At 46.7% G+C, this 19,856-nt stretch overlaps 1 protein-coding gene across 3 annotated transcripts in view; it reads left to right on the top strand.

The window, feature by feature from the left end:
* Nucleotides 1–639: 639 nt before the first annotated feature.
* The window catches only part of DUSP8 (dual specificity phosphatase 8), a 78,212-nt gene continuing 58,995 nt past the window's right edge, over nt 640–19,856 (top strand). Inside the window, exons 1-2 of one of the 3 annotated variants that reach the window (XM_090032463.1) lie at nt 640–962; nt 13,514–13,642. In XM_090032463.1, the coding sequence (XP_089888589.1) occupies nt 13,595–13,642 (48 nt within the window). In that variant the 5' untranslated portion in view covers nt 640–962; nt 13,514–13,594. Of the gene's footprint in view, nt 963–13,512; nt 13,643–19,856 lie in introns of those variants that run through there. The other 2 variants (XM_090032461.1, XM_090032462.1) reach the window with 2 other exon arrangements.

The raw sequence follows: 19,856 nt of genomic DNA, 5'->3' as shown, positions 1-19,856 counted from the left end.
AGAGTTCCTGCCTGCCTGCAAACAGCAGGGCTCTGAGGCTGTGTTATCTAGTTTTCTTTCTTTCTTTTTTTTTTTAAGCATAAAATCCTCTAAGAGGTCACTGGAACGATCCATCCAAAAGGAGATGCAATTGCAAATGTGAACCTACTGCACCTTCTGTGGAGGGGTGAAAGCCTTCCCCTCCCTTGGCAGCGCTGGTAAATACTTCCCAGTTCCTCTCTACAGCCAACCAGGCATATCTACATGCTGACGAAACATGCTCCCCTTTCCAACCCCCCCCCAGTGATAAATGCCAAACTGACTGCACACCAGTGGCTTGCTTTTTTGCATTGCTGCCTCCAGCTCCCTGCACCCACCCTCCCATCTCCTTGGGCAGATGGCAAGACAGTGCATTTCCCTTTTAAGAGCTTGCAACCAGGGAGGGAATGAACACAAGAAAAAACTAGGCCATTGCCCCTTTTAAGCTGCAGCTCTGCCTGCCTGTCTCCCTTTTAATCTGCACCCAAAGCCCCAGGATCAGAGGCTGACGTCACCCTGCCCCTGAGCCTCCCTCTCTGATTGGCTGGGGGTGACGTCAGGTGCTTTTTTTTCAAGGCATGACCTCATCCTCAGTTCATTTTTAGTTCTAAAGTGCAACCTTCTGTCTTCCTGGATCCCTTCAGCCCTGTTAATGCTTATCTTTGCCATCCACCCCCCCACCCCTATGCAGGGACATGCCTGCCCCTTGGCTGCTGGGCTAGCATGATGATTACCTTTCAGTGGGAGTGCATGCGTGTGTCTGCAAGAGGCTAGAACCTGCATCATCAGCACTTGCACCAGCCTTTGCAGGGCTCCTCATTTGATCATCTTGCAGTTGTGCTTAATTATCCCGGCGAATGTGTAGAAATTTGCAATCAGCTGGAGAATTTCAGGAGCTCTGATTCCCTCCTCTCCTTCCCCGGCTGCAGAGGAAGTGCAGGAGGGTAAGTATTTGAAATGTTGTATGGGAAGAGAAGGGGGCCTAGGACTTTTAATCATGCTTAATGTTTGAGTGATCCTGTGGGTTTCTGCAGGAGAGCAGTGGAGGTTGGAATGGGAAAGAAGGTTTTAATATGTATGTGTCTTTACACAGAGATGTTTACTTCCTACTCCTGACCCCATTATATATAGTCCACCATGTACATGGTGGACTATGTATAATAGCGTATGCATGTTCTATCTGCTTAACTATCCGGATATGAACCCATGGGTCCTATAAGAATAGGTCACTAGCCATAGCTGTCATGGGCATCTGTCCTGGGTGCATGGCATGTATAATGTTCCTGATCATGAAGATGCAGTGACTGGCGCACAAATTTGTGATTACAATGCGGGTCTTGCAGGGAATATTTGGAGTGAGAGCTGGTCTAGCCATCTATCTATATAGATCTACGTATTTGTATATCTTTCTAGATATAGATAAATATGTATATATGTAGAGATCGATATCTATAAATACATTTTGAGTGTGTTTGATCTGTGTCATGCCTACCTCTTGGAGATGCTTTCAAAACTGGGATATTTGGAATGGGATTTAAGGCATCAATTCCTTTTGCACCAAAAAAAAAAAAAAAAAGCAAAGCTCTGCAGTAGACTATATTGCAGTGGAGAGCTGCTGACAGGGAATTGCATGCTTCCTAAATTCTGCTTATTTAGATGGGAGTTCAGAAACAAACCTGCTTGATTTATATGGGGAGTGAATAACATGGGAAGGGAATGGTGTGGGGTGGGGGGAGTAGTATAAGGGGAGTGATGGATAAATGTTCTTGCACTGTGGGATCTAGATCTTAAAAATACCTGGTTTCCCACCAGACATAAGGTTTAGCAGAGCTCTTCTCTCTCCTAAGCTAAGGTTTAGGATTTGAGTGGTTGGTGTTAACAGCTCTGTGGTTTCCTGATGATGGAGCTTGAAGTATCACCCTATGTCCTTGGCATTTAAACAGACCCCAGGAAAAGGGCATGTGTGCAGCAGCAGGGGTTTCCATGCAGTGTTTCCTTGCTATGGCTTGAAGGGAGCTGTAAGTGATCCCTGAGTCGAGCATCCTACTCCTAATGATTTCCCTCCTCTTGCAGTAAGGTGTAAAGAAAGCATGGAGCAATTAATCAAAAGCACCAGTGCTCTTGCAACAATTGTTCTGCCTTTTGTGCCCTGATTCATCTCTGATGCCAGAAAGGGCCAGGAGAGCATATTGGCTTGAAGATGCCTGGGTTTTCCTTTATTGATCAATAAATAAAGCACTCCTCTTCCATCCCCAATAATTAAATTCCTTGGCAGTATCAAAAGCTGACGTCAGTCCTTAAGCTCACATTAGGCAAGCTGTACACACAGGGCTGTAATTTGTGGTTTTGTTTATAAGGAAGGAGGTGGTACAGTCACTGCTCTCTGTTAAGGATGTTTGGATTTGCTGAGCACAGATCAGAATGGTTGTCTATTAGATCTGGACTGCAGTGGTGCCAAAAGGCTCCTGGGCTGGCATCAGAGCACCTTGTGGCAGGCAGTGTACTAGCTCACAACCAGGACCTAGTCCCTATCCCAACTAGCTTGCAGTTGTGAAGAATCTGGTGCTAAAGGCTGCTCAATCCCCTCCAGTTGTATCAACTCTGCACTGTAGATCAATAACTCTCAGCCAAGATGCCGTGGCACCCTAGGGTGCCTTGATATCCTTTCAAGGGTGCCACGCAATGCGATAGTCTGCTGTCAGGTGTGCAAGCATGACTGACAAGCTAAAAGGAGAGAAAGCAAATAAGAATTAATTGTGTTAAAAACATTGTGACCTGCTGGGGTCTTTCTGATTTTTTTTTTTTTTAACTAAAATTTCTCTCTTATTTTTCCATGGTCAAAAACCAAGTGAGAACTAAGAACTAGTATTTTCTGAAGGGTGCCTTGAGTCTAAAAAGATTGAGCAACTGCTGCAGATGAGTATCCCTGGGGTAAAGGCCTTTAAACCTATGCCTAGCACTGCTGTAGATCAGTGAAGCCCTTGGTAGGTAACCAGGAAGGTCTTGATTGGCCATTTGATAGGAGTTTTTTTTTTGCATCTGAATAACCGATGAGGTCACTCCTGAACTGAGTTTATCAGCCTCCACTGATGTATGTTTTTTGTTTGCACTTGGTATTGTCCAATTACTTTCTGTTGGGCAAGCAGGTGGGAATTAACACAAAATAGCTAATGTACTGGTGAATGTGAGTTTGTTGCAAGATTCCCCCCTACTTTCCTACCCTGCAATTCACCATGAGGGATTTTGAGACTTCCTGGCCTTGTATTGTTTTGCCTTGACTAGGGTTAATGGGCCAAGCAAAGTCCACCTAACATCACCTTTAAATCCCATTTTAGACAAGGGCTTAGGTACCTGAATGCGTGGCCCTGTTTAGAAATGGCAGTGGGAGGTGCTGGTGCTGAGTACAGTGTGGAAAATATAGCCCTCGGCATTTGTTTGACTAGTACGCTTTGCTGGGTGGTAGGCACCTTGCAGACAAATTGGGCCTGGTGCTTGATTTGGAGGATTTACAATCTACGTTTAGAGGCAACACAGTTGCTGATAGCAAAATACAATAGAGGTTAGGGTGAGACTTCTTAGTCATCAATATATCCGTTATCACCAGCCTACTTCTTTGGCAGACTGGAGAGTCTTACATTTAAAAGAAAGACTGGGAGGCTGAACTCCTCCTCCTTGCCTCAGACTGACAAAGTTTTCTCTAGGGGTGAGTAGAAAGGAGTTCTTCCATCCCCATCCCCATCCCTCTCAACAGATGCAGCTTTAGCATGGAAGCATATGGGATGTGTTCTAATCTAGATGGTGCCTTCCTATTTTGTAAGGCTGTTCTTAAAAACCAATGGCCAGTTTCTCAGCTAGTATAAATCAGCATAGCTCCTCTGCAGTTGGGCTCCAGAAGCAGATGCATGCTCAGAATAATGTTGAATGAAACCAGGGGAAGGCAGTTGCATGGGCACTTTCAACACCTTTGATTTATGACATCTGCTGAAAAAGTACCTACCCCTGTGGTATTTGGACAGCTATTGGAAACTGTATCCTACAGAGAATGAGGAGGGAAGCTTGTAAATAATGACAGGGAGACAGAAGGAAGGTTAAAATAGGCTAGAGAATGTGTAGATCTTTTTATCCCAGCCTGTGAATTGGATAACAGCAGTTAAAGTAAAGGCAATAATAGCAAGAATCTGAAAAACTGGGGGCTCTGACTAATGCACCCGAGCTCTTTGTGGCTGTACAGATGCAGAATGCAATGTCTCTTCCAGCTTTACAGTGACTTTAGCATTGGGGTTCTTTGGGGGAAAATAACACACTGCTTGAAATTGCTTTTTGCACCCTTACGCCTGCGAGGTTCCCAAACCTGTTTTTCCAGCCTTGAATGTCTTCTCTTAGGATACACCTGTCATGCTTGATGCAAAATGAGTAGAGACGCCTGACATAATCAAGGGCTGGCTTGGAGGTGGGGAAGGGAGGCTAATGGGCCAGAAGAATTCATCTGATAAGAAGCTGAATTAGCTCTTCACTAGCAATTTTCTCAGGCTTGCCTGGGAAGAACATGGTATGTATGAACGTGGCTTTAAACTTGATGTAGGGAGTGCCAATATTGCAAAACTAGCTCTGCCTAGACACTGTGCGATATTAAAATAAGTCTGTCTCTGTCCTAGCACAGCTAGTTCTTGCTGGGTGGGCAGAGATAGGATTGTGTAACATAGAGCAGCTCCATGTATGCAGGCCAGACCTTCCAGTGATGCACTCTTTTCATTGTAACAGCATAGTGCCCCGAAGTGATGCATTTCATTGTGCTTAAGGATGCTGAGACAGAACATCATTCTGAGCATGCTTGTAAAATGGCTTTGTTTTTTTCCATGTGATGCTCGTTTGAGCCAGTTTTAGATGCTATTGAAACACTGTGGAGTTTTTTGCCTTTTTTTTTATTGTTGTTGTTTCTTTGAACCTGGCTGGCAAAGCCATTATAAAGATAGAGGGGCAGGTCCTGAGCCACTGACTGTGGCATGCCATTTTGTCACCAATTTTTGTATTCAGTATAGGGTCCTGGACAGGAAAGCAGTACTTGACTGCTTCCTACTCCAAGAGCTGCCTATAGAAATTTTACGTCATGGGGAGGAAAAATAGTCTGGCAGCAGCATTTCCCAGGAGGATTGTCTGGTTCTCAACCCCACATGTCTCACGTAGGTGGTAGGGACAGCAGTTGGATCTAAAGGTTTGTACACACAAAGAAACATACTGGCCTGTCTATAGCAAAATAAGCCATTCTCCAATAGCTACAGTGGAATAATGCCCTGTGTAGATAATATTTTTGGGAGTTGTTCAAGCAGAGCTATTTGATTGATTTTTTTTCTTTTAGCTGTGTCAAGCAATTTCCCCTTGTAGACAAGCCCCTCCCTAATAATAATAAAAAAAAAAAAAGGAAATCTGAACTAATGATAGGCCTCTGTCTTTGCTGTATATGAAGCTTTTTCTGCAGCCTCACTTTTAAGACTTTGCATTTCTGGGTCAAGACTTTCAGAAGTGGCTAGTGGCATTATGTGAACATTGCCTGATATTTCAGAAAGTGCTAAGTACAGAGCCCATTATATCAACAATCTTGTAAAATAAACAGCGAGAGATTGTGATGCTGGAGCTGGTATTGGACTAGTGTGGCACAGAGGTGGATGTGGGTCTGAAGCAAGTAATGTGCTTCGTACTGAGGGAAAGTTTAGGACATGTCCCAGAAATCTGGCTGCTCTTGGGAGCGTTTGACTTTCTCGTTCCTCCCCACTCCCACCCCGGGACATTCATGGTGCATCAAACACCCCCTCAATTCCTGTCTGCCAGGCCATCCTCCTTGTATGATTGCCACAACTCCAAGATACTGTATTTACCTTGTCCAGATCACCCAGGTACCATGACTTGGGTTATACCAGAGTTGTGCATGTATGTGGGCTGTGGAGATGTGCACACATTTAAACCAAGGATGGTAGGCTCTTACAGTTACCATTGCCTGAGTTCACTCTGGCACCTATGTCTTGACTTGGCTTATGTGCCCCATCTAAAATAAGTTAGTATTTCCTTGGGACAAAGACCCTTACGTTCTTCTGGGTGGCTCCTTAAAGCACTAAGTGGTGTTCTATTAATTCTTTATGACAGAGACTTTCCCTGGCATGTCTGTATTATGGGTAGCAAGAATAGGCAGATTTCTAAAATGACTGAAACTTTGAAAACCAATGTAAACTCTAATGTTAGGATATCAGCTAGTTTTCAATGAGAGATTACAAATTAAATGAGTATAGCAACGGGGCATTCCTTAATGATTTGTAGCCTAGCTTTCTTCATCTTCCTCAGAAGCATGTGGTATTGGTCAGTCTCCACGTGAAAGCACGGGAGCAGATGAACCACTGGTCTGATGCTATGTGACAGCACCTCACTGGCATCTTCTCCCTTTGCAGCACTTACCCCCGAGTTTTGCTGGTTACCTCACTACATCTTTCATGTTAGTCTTTGGCTAGCAGTGTTAGTCATCTGGCTAGTAGGTGTGTGCTACACCCACATCCATCACTCTTTAATTTTCTTTGCAGGATATTGCTATAAAAAGCAAGCAGATGATATTTCAGCTCCTGTTAGAAAGACTTGGGTAGAAGTTATGGTGGAACAAGACTGCACTTCATTGTACTGCTTATGGTTCTTTCCTCCAGACAAAGTAATAATGTGCATTAAGGCTATGGTTCTCCTAAATGACCCACCTCCCACTGAACTCCAGATCTCTTGCATAGCTCTCAAACTTTTCTGCTAAGCAAAGAGAGCAGAGTGCTATACAGAAGGCAACGGAGGGGAAAATAGGCAAATTGGGTCTTTGAGCAACCCTTGTTTCTGAATTCCACACCTTGTGACTTGCTTTCTCATTGACTTTTATCTTGAGTGGAGGTGTTTTATTCCATCTTTATCTGTCTTAGCCAGCAGCCTTCCTTGGAATACAGTTGGCCACATGCTGAAACCAGCTAGGCACCTCAGGCTGTTGGGTTGAGATGGCTTGGATGGTGCAAGCATTGCTGACCTCTGTTAAACCAATGTATGAAAATCATATAAACAGCACCAGAGAAAACCCTCTGTGCTTCTCCTTTTTTTTTTTTTTCCCCCCCCCCATAACAAATTCTTTGCTACTCACATTGCAATTGGGGTCTTGCCCTGGTCTGGCTAGTGTCCAGCTACATGTGGGGCAGCACTGTGATCTGGTTCTGTTTCTATTGATATCGGTGAGCTTGGGCCTTGTTAAGTAGCCCCACACAACTCCGCCAGCTCACCTGGGCTGAAATCCAGAAGCTTGAAGATGATTTCCCAGTAACCAGTAATTGCCAAAATAGTCGGACTGAGTTCTGTTTACTTGCTGTCTGCTGTTGGATGTATGCTTTGCCAATCCTGGTGGAAGGTAGATAGAACGCAACAGCCCATGGATGGAGCAGGACATGGCTATCATCCTGCTCAGGCCTCAAAAGTTGCCTGCTGAATTGTTACATGCTGTGGGGTAGCAGGTGAGAAAAGTTCAGGCTAACCATTGAATCCCAAGTAAAACCACGTATTGCAACAAAACCAATGCAGACATCTGAATGTGCAGATTCTGAGTGAATGAACACTTATGTAAAGCAGCTGCATTGTACCATTAAAAATAGATGGAGCTGTGTGGGTTTTTTGTTTGTGTTTTATTTCCCTCCATGTGCTTGCTAAATGCTGACATGTATGATCCTGTGTCATCCTCGCACTGCTTTTGGTTTCGGTATGGGTTACTTCTCTCTCTTTTGACTTCCCATGCATCTTGTACCCCGGCAAGGTTTGCTCAGCAGTAATAGACATAAAGGTGGGCGTGAGAGAACCTGGAAGGATGGGCTTGGGGAAGAAAGCAAACTAATCTCACTAGGCTGAATAGTAACTAGCAGTTCTGAAGGTTGAGACTTCCTAAATTCAGTTCATTATGCCCATGGAAGCTCTCGTCATCTGGATCTGCTGGTGTTGGGACTAGTTAGAGCAGGAGTTGGCATTTATTTTGGCTGGAGGGTCACTTGAGAAATTTTGGTGAGCTGTTGTGGGTGGTGCTGACCTGGCCTGGCATGGCTGGAGGATGGGACAGGGCAGCAGGCAATTGATCCTATCCTACCTGGGTCCATCCAGCGTGCACCCACTGCAGGAGGCACTGGACAGCGCATGGGCAGGGTTGGCCAGGACCTCCACACCCAGGAGGGCACATTCAGCCGGGCAGATGGGAGGGCTGCAGGAGGATGGGGAGTAGTATCCAAGAATGGGACAGGTGGGTTGGAGCTGGGGCCAGGATCACAGGGCTGTGACAGCACAGGACTAGGGACCACGTCCAGGGCAGAGTTGCAATCCGTTCCCTGCACGTCCCTGAGATGGGTGCCGGTTTTGCAGGCAGGGACATGTGGGGAGCAGATTGTGGCTCTGCCCTGGGCCCCGGCCCTGAGCTGTCACTGCCCCATGATCCTGGCCTTGGTCGCCTGCTATCCCACTCCTGGACACTGCTCCCCACATGCCCATGGCGCCATCCCATCTGCCTGGCTAAGCACTCCCTGCCCATGGGGGTCCTGGCCTGTGTCTATGGAGACCTCTCCCACCTGCTCCCTCTGGCACCCCTGGCAGTGGGTGTGGGACAGTCGGGCCAGAGTGCCTAGGCAGTGGGGCTGGCTGGGTCCAGCAGCAGTGAGAGACACTAGCGGCAGCAGTCAGAAGGAGCCGCTGCTACAGGGGCTACTAGAAAGCAGAGTCCGGCCACTGAGTTGCCCTCCCCCTGCCTCACCGTGCATGTCGTGGGGGCAGTGGGACTGCTCTCGCATGTCACAGCCCAGGCTGCCCCTGCCCCCCACTATGCCTGGGATGGGTGGGGCTGAGGGGCCTGCCATCAGCCAAAACCAGCCTGTGGGCTATATTTTGCCCACCGCTGAGTTGGGGGGGACCTTGGGTCCCCATTGTATTGAATGCTCTGTTGTTTGACATTTGTGTGGTATAACTGCACAAGGCATACTCTTCTCTGGAATATGGCTAGGAGAGTAGATACATACCACCTCCTGAGTTAGAGAGTTAAGCCATCCTGTTTGCTATTATACTAATGACCCCTTTGAGAGGGTCTGCTGTGGAAAGCATACAGTATCCAGCCTTTTTTAATTACGATACACAGTGATGTGTATGATCTGGGAATGCAAGCCAGTGTGACACCAGTAAGCCTTGACTCTGTATGGCGATTGACCATTTGTAGGTCTGGGGTGGCTAGGAGGGAGGGAAGGGCTGAAAAATTGCTTGGCTTGACCTCCGCATGACTTAAGAATGACCAAATGAAACCAACCGACCGTAAATTGCAATCTCAAGGTTAAAAGGTTAGAGCAGGGCAGGAATGTAGCATCTGTCTGCCAGATGTTCCTCCTCCTACCCTGTGTATTCTAGATAAAGATGAGCTTTTGAAACCCAGGAGTGGTGACTTCTCTTTGTGGTTCTGATAGGAGCATAAAAGGTACTTGTATTTGGCTAGACTTTCTATTGAGCATGCAGGGAATTAGGCAGGCTTTAAATAGCCAAAATAACTACTCAAAGCCTATATATCTGAGCTTGGAGTTATGCAATCTTGTGGAAAATCAGTGTGGGGCCTCCCTTAGATTTGAGCTGAACTTCTGAGTCTCCCAGCATGCCTAGTAACCCAGAGCTAGGTTTTCAACTGGTGTAGAATGATTCAGCTCCCTTGATTTCTGAATTGCTAATCCTGATTTATGCCAGCTGAGACCCTGCACTGGAATCCATTCACATGCCTCCTTATGCATCAGTTGGCATCAGAAATTACATAAAACCGTTCAGAGAAGGGACAGTCGCACTCTATTTCTATTAAATGGTGGGTGCCTACTTTGACTCTTTCCATGTAAACATGAATTTGTATTGCTTTCTACAGCTGGGCAGAGCACAGACAGATTATTTCTACTATTGCACTTTGTCCTAACCTGCATTTCTGCTGCTTGACCTGGGCTTCACAGTTGACTGTTGGTCACCCTGGGTAGCTCTGTGACTCAAGTGGCATATATCTGAGACTTGGTTGAGAGCAACAAGCATGCTTCACTAGCAGTTTGCTTTTTCAGAGGTGAAATGGGGCAGGCATATTTACCTTACCCATTATGCGGCTTCATCCAGAAGCACTTTTCATTGAGATCTGCTGTAGTTTAATCCAGTACAAACCTACCTCTCACATGTAAACACTAAGCAAAGTACTGGTAGGCCTTTGCTACAGTCTTCTTCTCTCCTGGTGCACAACTGGTAGCACCTGACTCAGCGGCCATCTAATTTCAGTGCTTACTGCAGTTTTACCAGTAAGAGGAGGATGGGGAAGATGTTCTTGCTGCCAGCCTAGATGCTACTCATCACAGGGAGGCACCTGGAGCCTGCAAACTCCCTGCTTTTTACAATCTGTGATCTTTCTTGAGCTGAGTTTGCCAGCTGTGTCAAATTTACTACAGCTTAATATTGGAAGGGAGCCTTTTTTTGATTTTCAAGTGCTGTATGCCAGATACTTTTTAAAGGTGCAGTTCAGCTGGTTTGTTCTCTAGGACAGTGGTCTCCAAACTTTTTTGATCACGCAACCCTATCAGTAAAAAATTTTTGAGCACACACCCCCAATATATGTATATTTATATAAATAGAAGTTCTAATTTTCTTCCTGCACGCCAGTGGATTGTCTCCTGCACCCCAATGGATTGTCTTGGGGACCACTGCTCTAGGAAACCCCATAAAATCCTTCATCTTGGGTGACAAGGATGAGGTAAGGCATGTTTGTGCTAGCATATGTAGGAGGCTTGCTTTTATGTGGTATTGACACATCATACATAACAACGCCAAGCGGATCTGATTGTCTTAGTATGTGGAATGTCTTCTGACAAGAAATACCCCGTGCCTTTGGATGTAAGGGTATAATTAGACCAATGATTCTCAACCAGGATGCCTTTAAGAGCCTTTCAAAGGTGCTGTAGAGTGCCAGGCAATGTTCGGTTAGCACTGCTGGGTGTTCAGGCATGACTCGCAAGAAACTCAGAGATTTCAAATGGAAATCTATAATTGTGGTATTTTGAGCTCTTTTTAACAGAAAACCTGTTGTATTATTTTTCTGTAGTCAGGAACTGGCATATTCCAAGGGGAGCCTCAAGTCTAGCCAGGGATGCCTCAAGTCGAAAAAACCTTGAGAACCACTGAATTTGGCTCTTGTGGGGAAAACCCATAGTCCAAGACCATGACTATGTAGTGTTAGCTTGGCAGTTTGGTGAACAACTCAAGCCCTAGAAATAATGATGAACGTATTCCAGGACCCATTTGCCACGGCATTAGGTACACGCAAGCCTGAAGATATTTCTATTTCATAGCACACATTTCTGACCGCATAAAAAGAAATCCATTCTAAGAGCTGGGTATAGGAATTAAATGATAGGTATTAAGAAGAATATGTGGCATGCAGTAGAGGGAAAGATCCAGCAAGTCTATGGGTTTGGTTCATTGACAGGTGCTGAGGGCTGCTGCTCAGCTGAGCAAAAAAAATAAAATACAAAAAAATAGGAAGCTCTTGGTGCCAAACTGCTGAAGGTTTTCTGGGCTCTGTTGGCACAATTAAGGTGCTGTGTAGAACCCAACTGCTCATGCTGGCCCTGTTTTTAGTGCGAGAGAGCAGACAGTGCTAAGGAACGGAGGGAGAATAGCAATCCCAAGTGGTTCCTCATCTTTAGGAGAATCCTCTCCACATCCTGCAGGGTGAGAGAGGCCACTGGGCTGGGAGGTGGGAGATGTGGGTTCAATTCCCAGCAGTTACACTTATGTGCTTGCTGTGACCTTGGGCAAGGCATGCCCCTCCCTCCCCTCTGCCTGGCCTGGTCTGATTAGATAGTGAGTTCTTGTTTTGCATTTGTACATTGCACAGTGAGTAGGGCTGGGCAAAACTTCAGCAGCCGTTTTGTTGCGAAGGTGTTTCAGCACCAACTCCGAAGCAAAAGGCTCTGAAACATCCCTGAATGAAACTAAACCATGTTTTGGAGGTGCTGCCCACAGGGAATAAAAGGACGGCTGACGGGCTGTGCTGGATTAAAGTGCTGGGGGGTGGGACAGGGCAGCCATGGGGGCTTGTCCCGCAACTCCCCTGCCCAGGGAGAGGTAGGCACAGCCGGAGGAGCTGTGGAAACACCTGCAGCCGCCTGGCTGTTCCTGCCTCTCCCCAGCTGATCTGAATCCCCGAAATAGCATCGAAACTCTGAAACAGATGTGGCCGAATCAAAACAGAACAGTGATCCGAAACAGCGAAACAAATCACTGCCCCTCCGAAATGGCCAAACCTGAAACATAGGGCTGTGTGAAATGACTAATAGTGAGGCCCAGAGCTTGGCTCTCTAGGTCCCCTAGCAGGGGTCTCTAGGTGTTCATGGAGTACAAACAAGTCTTTCTTTGTGGACTTGTTCTGGAGTTCCCCCATTCTTGAGGTGGTAAGGCAAATCTCTGCAGTCAAACGGATCCCTTCCACTCCCCTCTTTTTTTTTTTCCTTTCTTTTAAGTCCTGAGGCAAGTCAAACCTGATCTTGTGGTGTTAAACAATTCTCTGGGGTGAAGGTGGATGGGTAGACTTTGCACGTGGGCTGGTAAATCTTTGTGGTGGTGTGAAACCTTCTCTAGTGAGGCTCCTTGTCAGTAATGTGCTAATTAAAATAACTCCCTTTCTGAGGGGGGAATTCCTTGAAGTGACGGTGAATCCTTTTTAACCTGCACTGCTAGTAGCTGCTAATAAATCTCCAGGGGCTGTTATAATGCAGGTGCTTATCATTGGCTCCTACCTGCCTCCTCCCACGGCTAGGCCAAATGTCCGCCATCCTCCAGGCAGCAATGTTTGGATCTCTCTCTGGGGATGAGACCAGCTAGCTGACAGCAGCCAAAAGGAGAATTGGAGATAGGCAACAGCTGGAGGCCACTGTGATGAAGGGGAAGCATCCTGCCTGCACTCTTGCTTTGTGAGTTTGGTCCCTGCTGGGGATGCCTGGCACCATCCAAGCATACAATTAGGCTGTTTGGAGTTGATCAGGCTGTGCCTACTGCAGTTAAGACCGGGCCGAGGCTCCTGCTGCTTCCTAGATACCTTCACCACTGAGAAACCCAGCTAATATCTCCATGGGGCCTGAGAGGCAGCTGTTGCCTGGCAGCTACATGGTTGCCAGAGTAACCAAAGGTGCTACCTTGTTAATGAGCCCCATGTCCCTGATTTGCTGCTTCTGCAAAATAATAATAATTATAAGAGTCCCATGATTTAGGAATCCCTCAAAGAGCAGGAGCCTGCTGAGGGGAGTTTGCTAAGTGCCTGAGTATGTGAAAGAAAAGGGGGGTGGCAAAGGTGCCAGAGTAAATGCCTGGGGAGCTTAAGCCACCCTGCCAGTGGTTCAGGCTGTAAGCTGACAGTTACTTTCTTGGCAATCCTTTCCTCTGATCATCTGCTGTCCCTAAGGTTGAACCAAGAATTGCTGAGAAATTCTGTCAGTTCCTGACCTGTGCACACCATGGAAGGCAGAACGGGCCGGGTGCTGGCATGAGATTCAGGAGACCTGGGTTGTGTTCCTGGCCTTGCCACAATAAGGTAGGCAAATCACTTCAATTCTCTGGGCTTCTGTCTCTCCGGGGGATGTGGGGCAGGGGGAAGATGACACCTGCCATGGTAAAGTCCTTGGCAGTGTGGGATAAAAAAAAGTAAAGGGGTTGCTTCTGGGCTTCCCATGTTCTTGACTACAATATTAAAACAGGCTATTTGTGCAGGACAAGAGTCATGTGCATGAATCCCCTAAGAACACAACAGTACATGTCTGTTGTGTATGTGTAGGGAGTGAGTAAGTAGTTTAGTACATCTCAGATATCACTGGCATATAATAAGTGACAAGCTTTCATCTTGGGGCAGAAGGGTGAGGACCAGTGGGTACCTGTTGGCCCATCGTCCTCTGTCCTGTTTTGGAAGTCAGGTACCACAAACTGCTGTTCCTCTGGGTATGCTGCTGAATCTCTTGTCTTGAACCATCAGAGAGTCTATTTGGCTCCCCCTCCCCTCTCCATCGCCTGGCTCCCAATGGGTGCAAGTCCCAAGCCCACCGATGCTCATTTTGGAGGCGAGCCTGCCCGCTGTTTTCTGAGGGGCGTGTGGCTAATGTAATGCGCACATTAAGCTGTCTGTTTTTCGGTCCCCAAGCTGCAGCATGGCGCCTCCTGCTTTGCTGTCCCCATTCATCTAAGCCTTGTGCCCATCTCCTCATTATAGGCACTCTAGGGAGAGGTTGGATTAAAGGATTATGGTAATGTTCTTCAGGAACACTTGAGACGATTAAGGCAGCTTTAATAAATTGGTAAGAGGGACATGGGTTTGTTTCTGAAACTGTCATTTCAGTTCCAGGTTAACCTGTTTCCCCTTCTAGGACTTTATGGTCTTGTGTCATCATGGCAAGATAACAAGAGACTTCAGGCATGTTCCATACTCATGTTTACTCTCTGTCCTTCCCTTTGACCCAGTTGGCAAGAATGAAGAAGATGGCTCTCTGATTTTTTTTTTTTTCTCTCCTTCCCCTACCTTCTCCAACTAACTTTGTGTTACTGTTTGCCTCTCTAGAAACTCTATGAAATACAGCTCTATGGGGCTGCACACTGAATCTTTCTGCTACTCCTTCTCAAACGTGTTCACATACAAATACCAAGGTTTTTTTGCTTCCCAGTACCCACTCTACATGACCAAACTCACTTGGTTTCATCTGTACTAGCATGCTCCAGCCCCAAAACACCTTGGTCACTGATACTAGTACACCTCTACTGGCTCTGGTGAGGTTGGGAGCATGCATAAAAGGGAGATTTTTGGCAGTGAAAAGGGTCTCAGCTGGGCTGTGTGTGGGAGGTATGACATGATGGCAAACGCATTGGCTGCCACATCTCCTGCAGCCTTGGCTATACACTTTCTGGGATAGCAATAATAAACACTACCTGCTGGCACCAGCCGTCTCTGGAATACCCACAAATGCAAGCGGTTGCTGTCTGCACGGGTACTGCTGCCATTGCCCCTAGGCTTGAGCTAGGTGGTAAGAGCTGAGAGTTGGAGAAGGGGAGCAGTGAGCAGTCTCTTCCGCCCCCTGTCCAAATGCCTAAACTTTTGGAAGTTACATTTTTGTTTTGAGGCTAGGGGATAAGCAATCAGGGATTGTGCCAGTTTCTCTGTTAAGAAGGGCAGGCAATGTGCATAGCAGCAGCAAATGAATAACTTTTGTATTTCTTTGTGCCCAGAGGCTAGAATTGAATTTTAGCCCCAGTTCTAGTGCTAAGGCCTGGTGAAGGTCTCTGCTCCATAGCAAAGGGAATAGTGGGGGAAGGGACAGAAGTGAATGCCTGCTCAGGACTCGTAGCAGATCAGCAGGTGAATCAGAAATACCACCGAGCTCTCCTGAGTCCCAGTCCAGTGCCTCTGTATTTAACAGACCCCTATGCATCCCATGGTACTGGCTGGGGATATGAGGGAAGGAGTACATATGCATAGTCACCTCAGATCTCCAGGTGTATCATGGCCCTCCTTGCAGCCTTCATTCAGAAAAAGCCATCATGTTTCTCGTTCAGCACTGGAAAACGTTTACCTTTCTGCTTTTCTGCATCCAGCTTATATCTGGCAGGGATATGGGGGGGCATCCATTGAACCCCTTGGACTTTAGGCCCATCATTATCCACGGTCTCTTTCAGTTTTATCCAGCTAAATGCTTACTGGTCTGTCAGGATTCACTGCATATAACACCTCTTCCAAGCAGATTATTTTATGAGCAATTAGGAGATAAAGGGTTCATTATCTTGCCTGGACCCCTCCAATTGGTTTTGAAAACCCCAGTACTATGCCATATTCATTATCTAGAGAGGGATGGGAATGGATCCTATTATCTCCCTGGGTAATACGTCATTTTTCTTCCCCTCCTCTTCCCTCGCCCTCCTTTGGATCACCCCTTCATCCCACTTGAGTATGTCATTCTTATTCCTCAATCTCATCATTATCTCCACCTCTTTGTCAGTCTATTGCCTTTCAATTAATATTTTTCTTAGCTGGAATTCAAAGAATCGGGAGAGGAATTTGCTGCTTGTGTCTCTGGCTGGGAAAGGGAGAAGAGACAGGGGCAAAGCAAGGGAGAGAGATATAGCAAAAGGCAGCTTATTTGCATCCTTTCTGATTGCTCTGGCTCTATAGCCTTGGTGCAGCAGGGGGTCCCTGGTGAGGCTGTAACTACATAATGAGGTGTGTCATATCACAGCAGGAGCCTGCTTTTCCTCCCTCTGACCCCTTAATTAGAACTGTTTCAGTTTTAAAAACCCACCCTTTTGGGGGGGAGGGAGTGCATGAATAGCCATGCTCCAGTGGCCAGGGAGGGATCATGAGCCTACCTCCAAAGGGGCAGCTGTAATTGGAATGCCTGTTCTTAGCCAAAACAGCACAGGCACATGCTGGGGCAAGAAGCAAAGAAGGGGCAAAGCCATTGAAAAGCTTTTCCTGCTGTTGGGGCAGTAATGATAGCAGTGACAGCCATTGGTGCGTTTCTGATTAATGTGGCAGGCTGCATGTGGGTTTGGAGGGGTGGGTTTCTCTTGCCTAGTCTTTCTGATTTTATATTTGGAGTAGAGTTTTTCTGTTGTGGTCAGTGACGGATCAGCTTGAAGTCTGGCACCAGTGCTTGGGGTTGGAAGAGACCTAAACAGATCATCAGGTTCGACCCCCAGGCTGGATGGGGGTGACGAGTCCTCGTGTGTTGGGGTGCAGACCTGGTTGTTGGGAAGATGGGTATTTGTTACTGTGGCGGTTGTTTGAAAGTACAGCTAGTGGAAACACCCATATCTTGAGGGCTGGCACCTGCTGCCTGCTTCTAGTCTCCCATCTGCAGAGTTCTCCTAACTAGCTTCCTGCCTTCTCCCTGCTGAGAAGGACTTTTCCAATCAGAATGGAGGCAAGGTTGAGTGTGTGCTTTGTCTCATCTGAAATTGTGAGCTCTTCGAGGCAGGCACTGCCCTGCCTCATCAGCTTTACTACAGAGCCACCTTGATGATCTCGGGTAGGGCCCCCAGTTGCTGCCTATTACAGGATATGAAGAATAAAGACCGAATTAGCCGCAGCAAAAGAAAAGTGTGTGTGCTTTTATTTATTTATTTATTTATTTATTTATTTATTTATTGTTTCCCCCATTCCTTTCAGCTTTAAGTGGGAGTTGGTGTGAAAGCTGGTTATTGCTGTTATCTGGCAGATTGGTTAACCAGTTCACTGCTGGAACTTGGATCAGATGCCCACATGCTTCTCCTACGTGTCTGGATATGCTATGTGTTACTTCATCATAATATCTGAAAGGCTCTTTCCGTTTCTAGAAATGAGTCTGCACTAATCTGCTATCTCTGCAGTTGCTACCAGGAACTGGAAGATCATGACAACCTTTGTTCAGCTTTTAACCAGTGTTGGGTGTCAGTTCCTGCCTGCGTAGTACAGGGATCTTAAATATGGAAAAAAATTAGCTTGATCACTGATGTAGCTTGTCAGTGGGTGTTGCAGAGATCTGTTACAGTCCTTGGGCCAAACCCTGGCCCAGGGAAGTCTGTGGGAGTCTCAGTACTACCCTCCATTGGCCTCTCTTAGTGGTGTTCATTCACACTCTTCCTAGCTAGGGTGCATTGGGCTACTGTAGTACAGCTTCTGGGCTTTCTGTAAAATACTGTCTACTAGCAGCAAGGGAGGCACTGTTGTAATTGTGTTCTTTTTCTGACCGATTTCTTGCATCTACCGGTGATGTGTGGCATTGCCCAAGGAGACAGCCTGCGCCGCCAAAAGAAAACACACCCCTGTACCTTCCTAAGCAGAAACTCTGCAGGTTGGTGTGAAGTGCCCCAGGATACTTTATCCGTTCCTGAGTTCTGGGCCCTGTGTAAAACTTGGCATTTCTGCAGAGGCTTACTTTGGGGATCTCTGACCACTTCACCAGCACTCGCAATCTTGACTGCTTGACGCTTCTGAGAGCTAGTGAAGTCTCTACAGAATTTGTCCAATGGTCCCAGCCACCAGTTTTGCAGAAGTAGCCAGTGTGTTCGGGGGTTTTGTGTGTTTGTTTTGGTGGCTTTTTTTTTGGCCTGTATAGACTTCAGAAATTTTTATAGAGTGCCCGAGTTTTAGAAATCTCTGAGCACCTACTCTCTGAAAATCCAGCTCTTAAAGGTATCGTAAGTTCAGCTTCCTCCTTGAAATTCTTGGCCAAAGAGGTTACGATTGTGAACCCCTTTTGATGTAATTGCTAGATTGGGTTCAAAGGAGAAACAAAGTGCCCACTGTGTAGGTAATGCCAGGCTGCTTGTGTTGTTAGCGTGCTTTGGTTTATGCTGGCTGGTTCCTCTGGGTACCTTCTGAGGGGCGCTGTACTATTTCATAGACATTAGGGCTGGAAGGGACCTTGGAAGATCATCGTGTCCAGGCCCCCACCCAAAGGGCAGGAAGTCAGCTGGGGTCATAGGATCCCAGCAAGATAAGCATCCAATTTGCTCTTGAAGGTATTCAGTGTAGGTGCTTGCATCACCTCTGGTGGCAGGCTGTTCCAGACCTTGGGGTCTCAGACAGTAAAGAAATTCTTCTTATGTCCATCCTGAAACTGTCTTGCAGTCGTTTATGACCATTTGACCTCATTATCCCTTGGGGCACTCTGGTGAACAAACGTTCCCCCAGATACTGGTGGTCACCCCTGATAAACTTACAGGTGGCCATCAGATCACCCCTGAGCCTGGGCTTTTCCAGGCTAAAGATCCCCAGGGCTCTCAGCCTGTCATTGTAAGGTCTGTTTTCCTGACCTCTGATCATGCACGTGGCTCTTCTCTGGACTCTCTCAAGCTTCCCTCTCTCCACATCCTTTTTGAATTGTGAGTCCCCAAACTGGATTTATTTGGTCTTATTTGGCAGAGTGCACAGTCCCTACTAGCTGAACCTTTGGCATTTTGGCATGAACACCTCAGGGAACAATCAGATGTTTTACATTACCCTGCTCTGGGGAACTTCATTTCCTTGGAGGAAAAGGCATGATTTGTTTTGAACACCATGTAGCCTGCAGCCAGCTATGGAGAGAGGATGGTGGGTCATGAGCTGAGTTGACCAGTTTTGACTAGTTGATCCTAATTAAATGGCTAATATATCTTGGGATTCACTGTAGGGGAGAAGAGTGCCTTTAACTTTTTTGTTAATCTTGTGATGCTGCTGCTGCTGCTGCTGCTTTCCATCCTGACCTGCCTCCCATGCTGTCTCTTGGTGAGCTGACACTGTTGAAATCAAAGCAGACTCAGTGGTGTAGATTCAGGAGTGTGTATGTGTTGCTGGGAATAGGGGGAGGGGATATAAATAAGACGTACAAGCTGGCAGTGATTGGGAGAGTAGAAAGCCTTGAGCTGCATTGCTTCACAAAATTGCCGCCTGGTGTACTAAGCTGATTTCCTGTGACCCCTCTTGCTTTCAGAGCCTAGACTGGGGTACCTAGAACTGGTGAAGGAAAGGGATTGGGAAGGAGGCTAATTCTCTGAGAGATCGGGAGATGTGCTGCAATATAAAAGTAGAGATGTCTTCTGTGGTAGAGAGAGTTGGGCCCCAAGGGGTTTGCATGGAGCTGAGCAGTGGGGTTGGGAGTGGGTAATGGCAGGAATGGATCTTAGGGGCTTAGAGGGAATTTTGCTGTAGATAGATGGTCTGCGAGAGAAAATAGAATCCATTCCCTAGCATCCAGGGCCTGAGCAAAGATCCACCTAGAGGTGCTGTGCCAGTTAGGGGGGATACCAGG

The sequence above is a fragment of the Crocodylus siamensis genome, chromosome 2 (genome assembly GCF_052110815.1).
Source record: "Crocodylus siamensis isolate JL-2025a chromosome 2, ASM5211081v1, whole genome shotgun sequence".
Classification (NCBI taxonomy): domain Eukaryota; kingdom Metazoa; phylum Chordata; order Crocodylia; family Crocodylidae; genus Crocodylus; species Crocodylus siamensis.
Note: the sequence above shows the minus strand (reverse complement) of the source record. Positions and strands in the feature narration are given on the sequence as shown.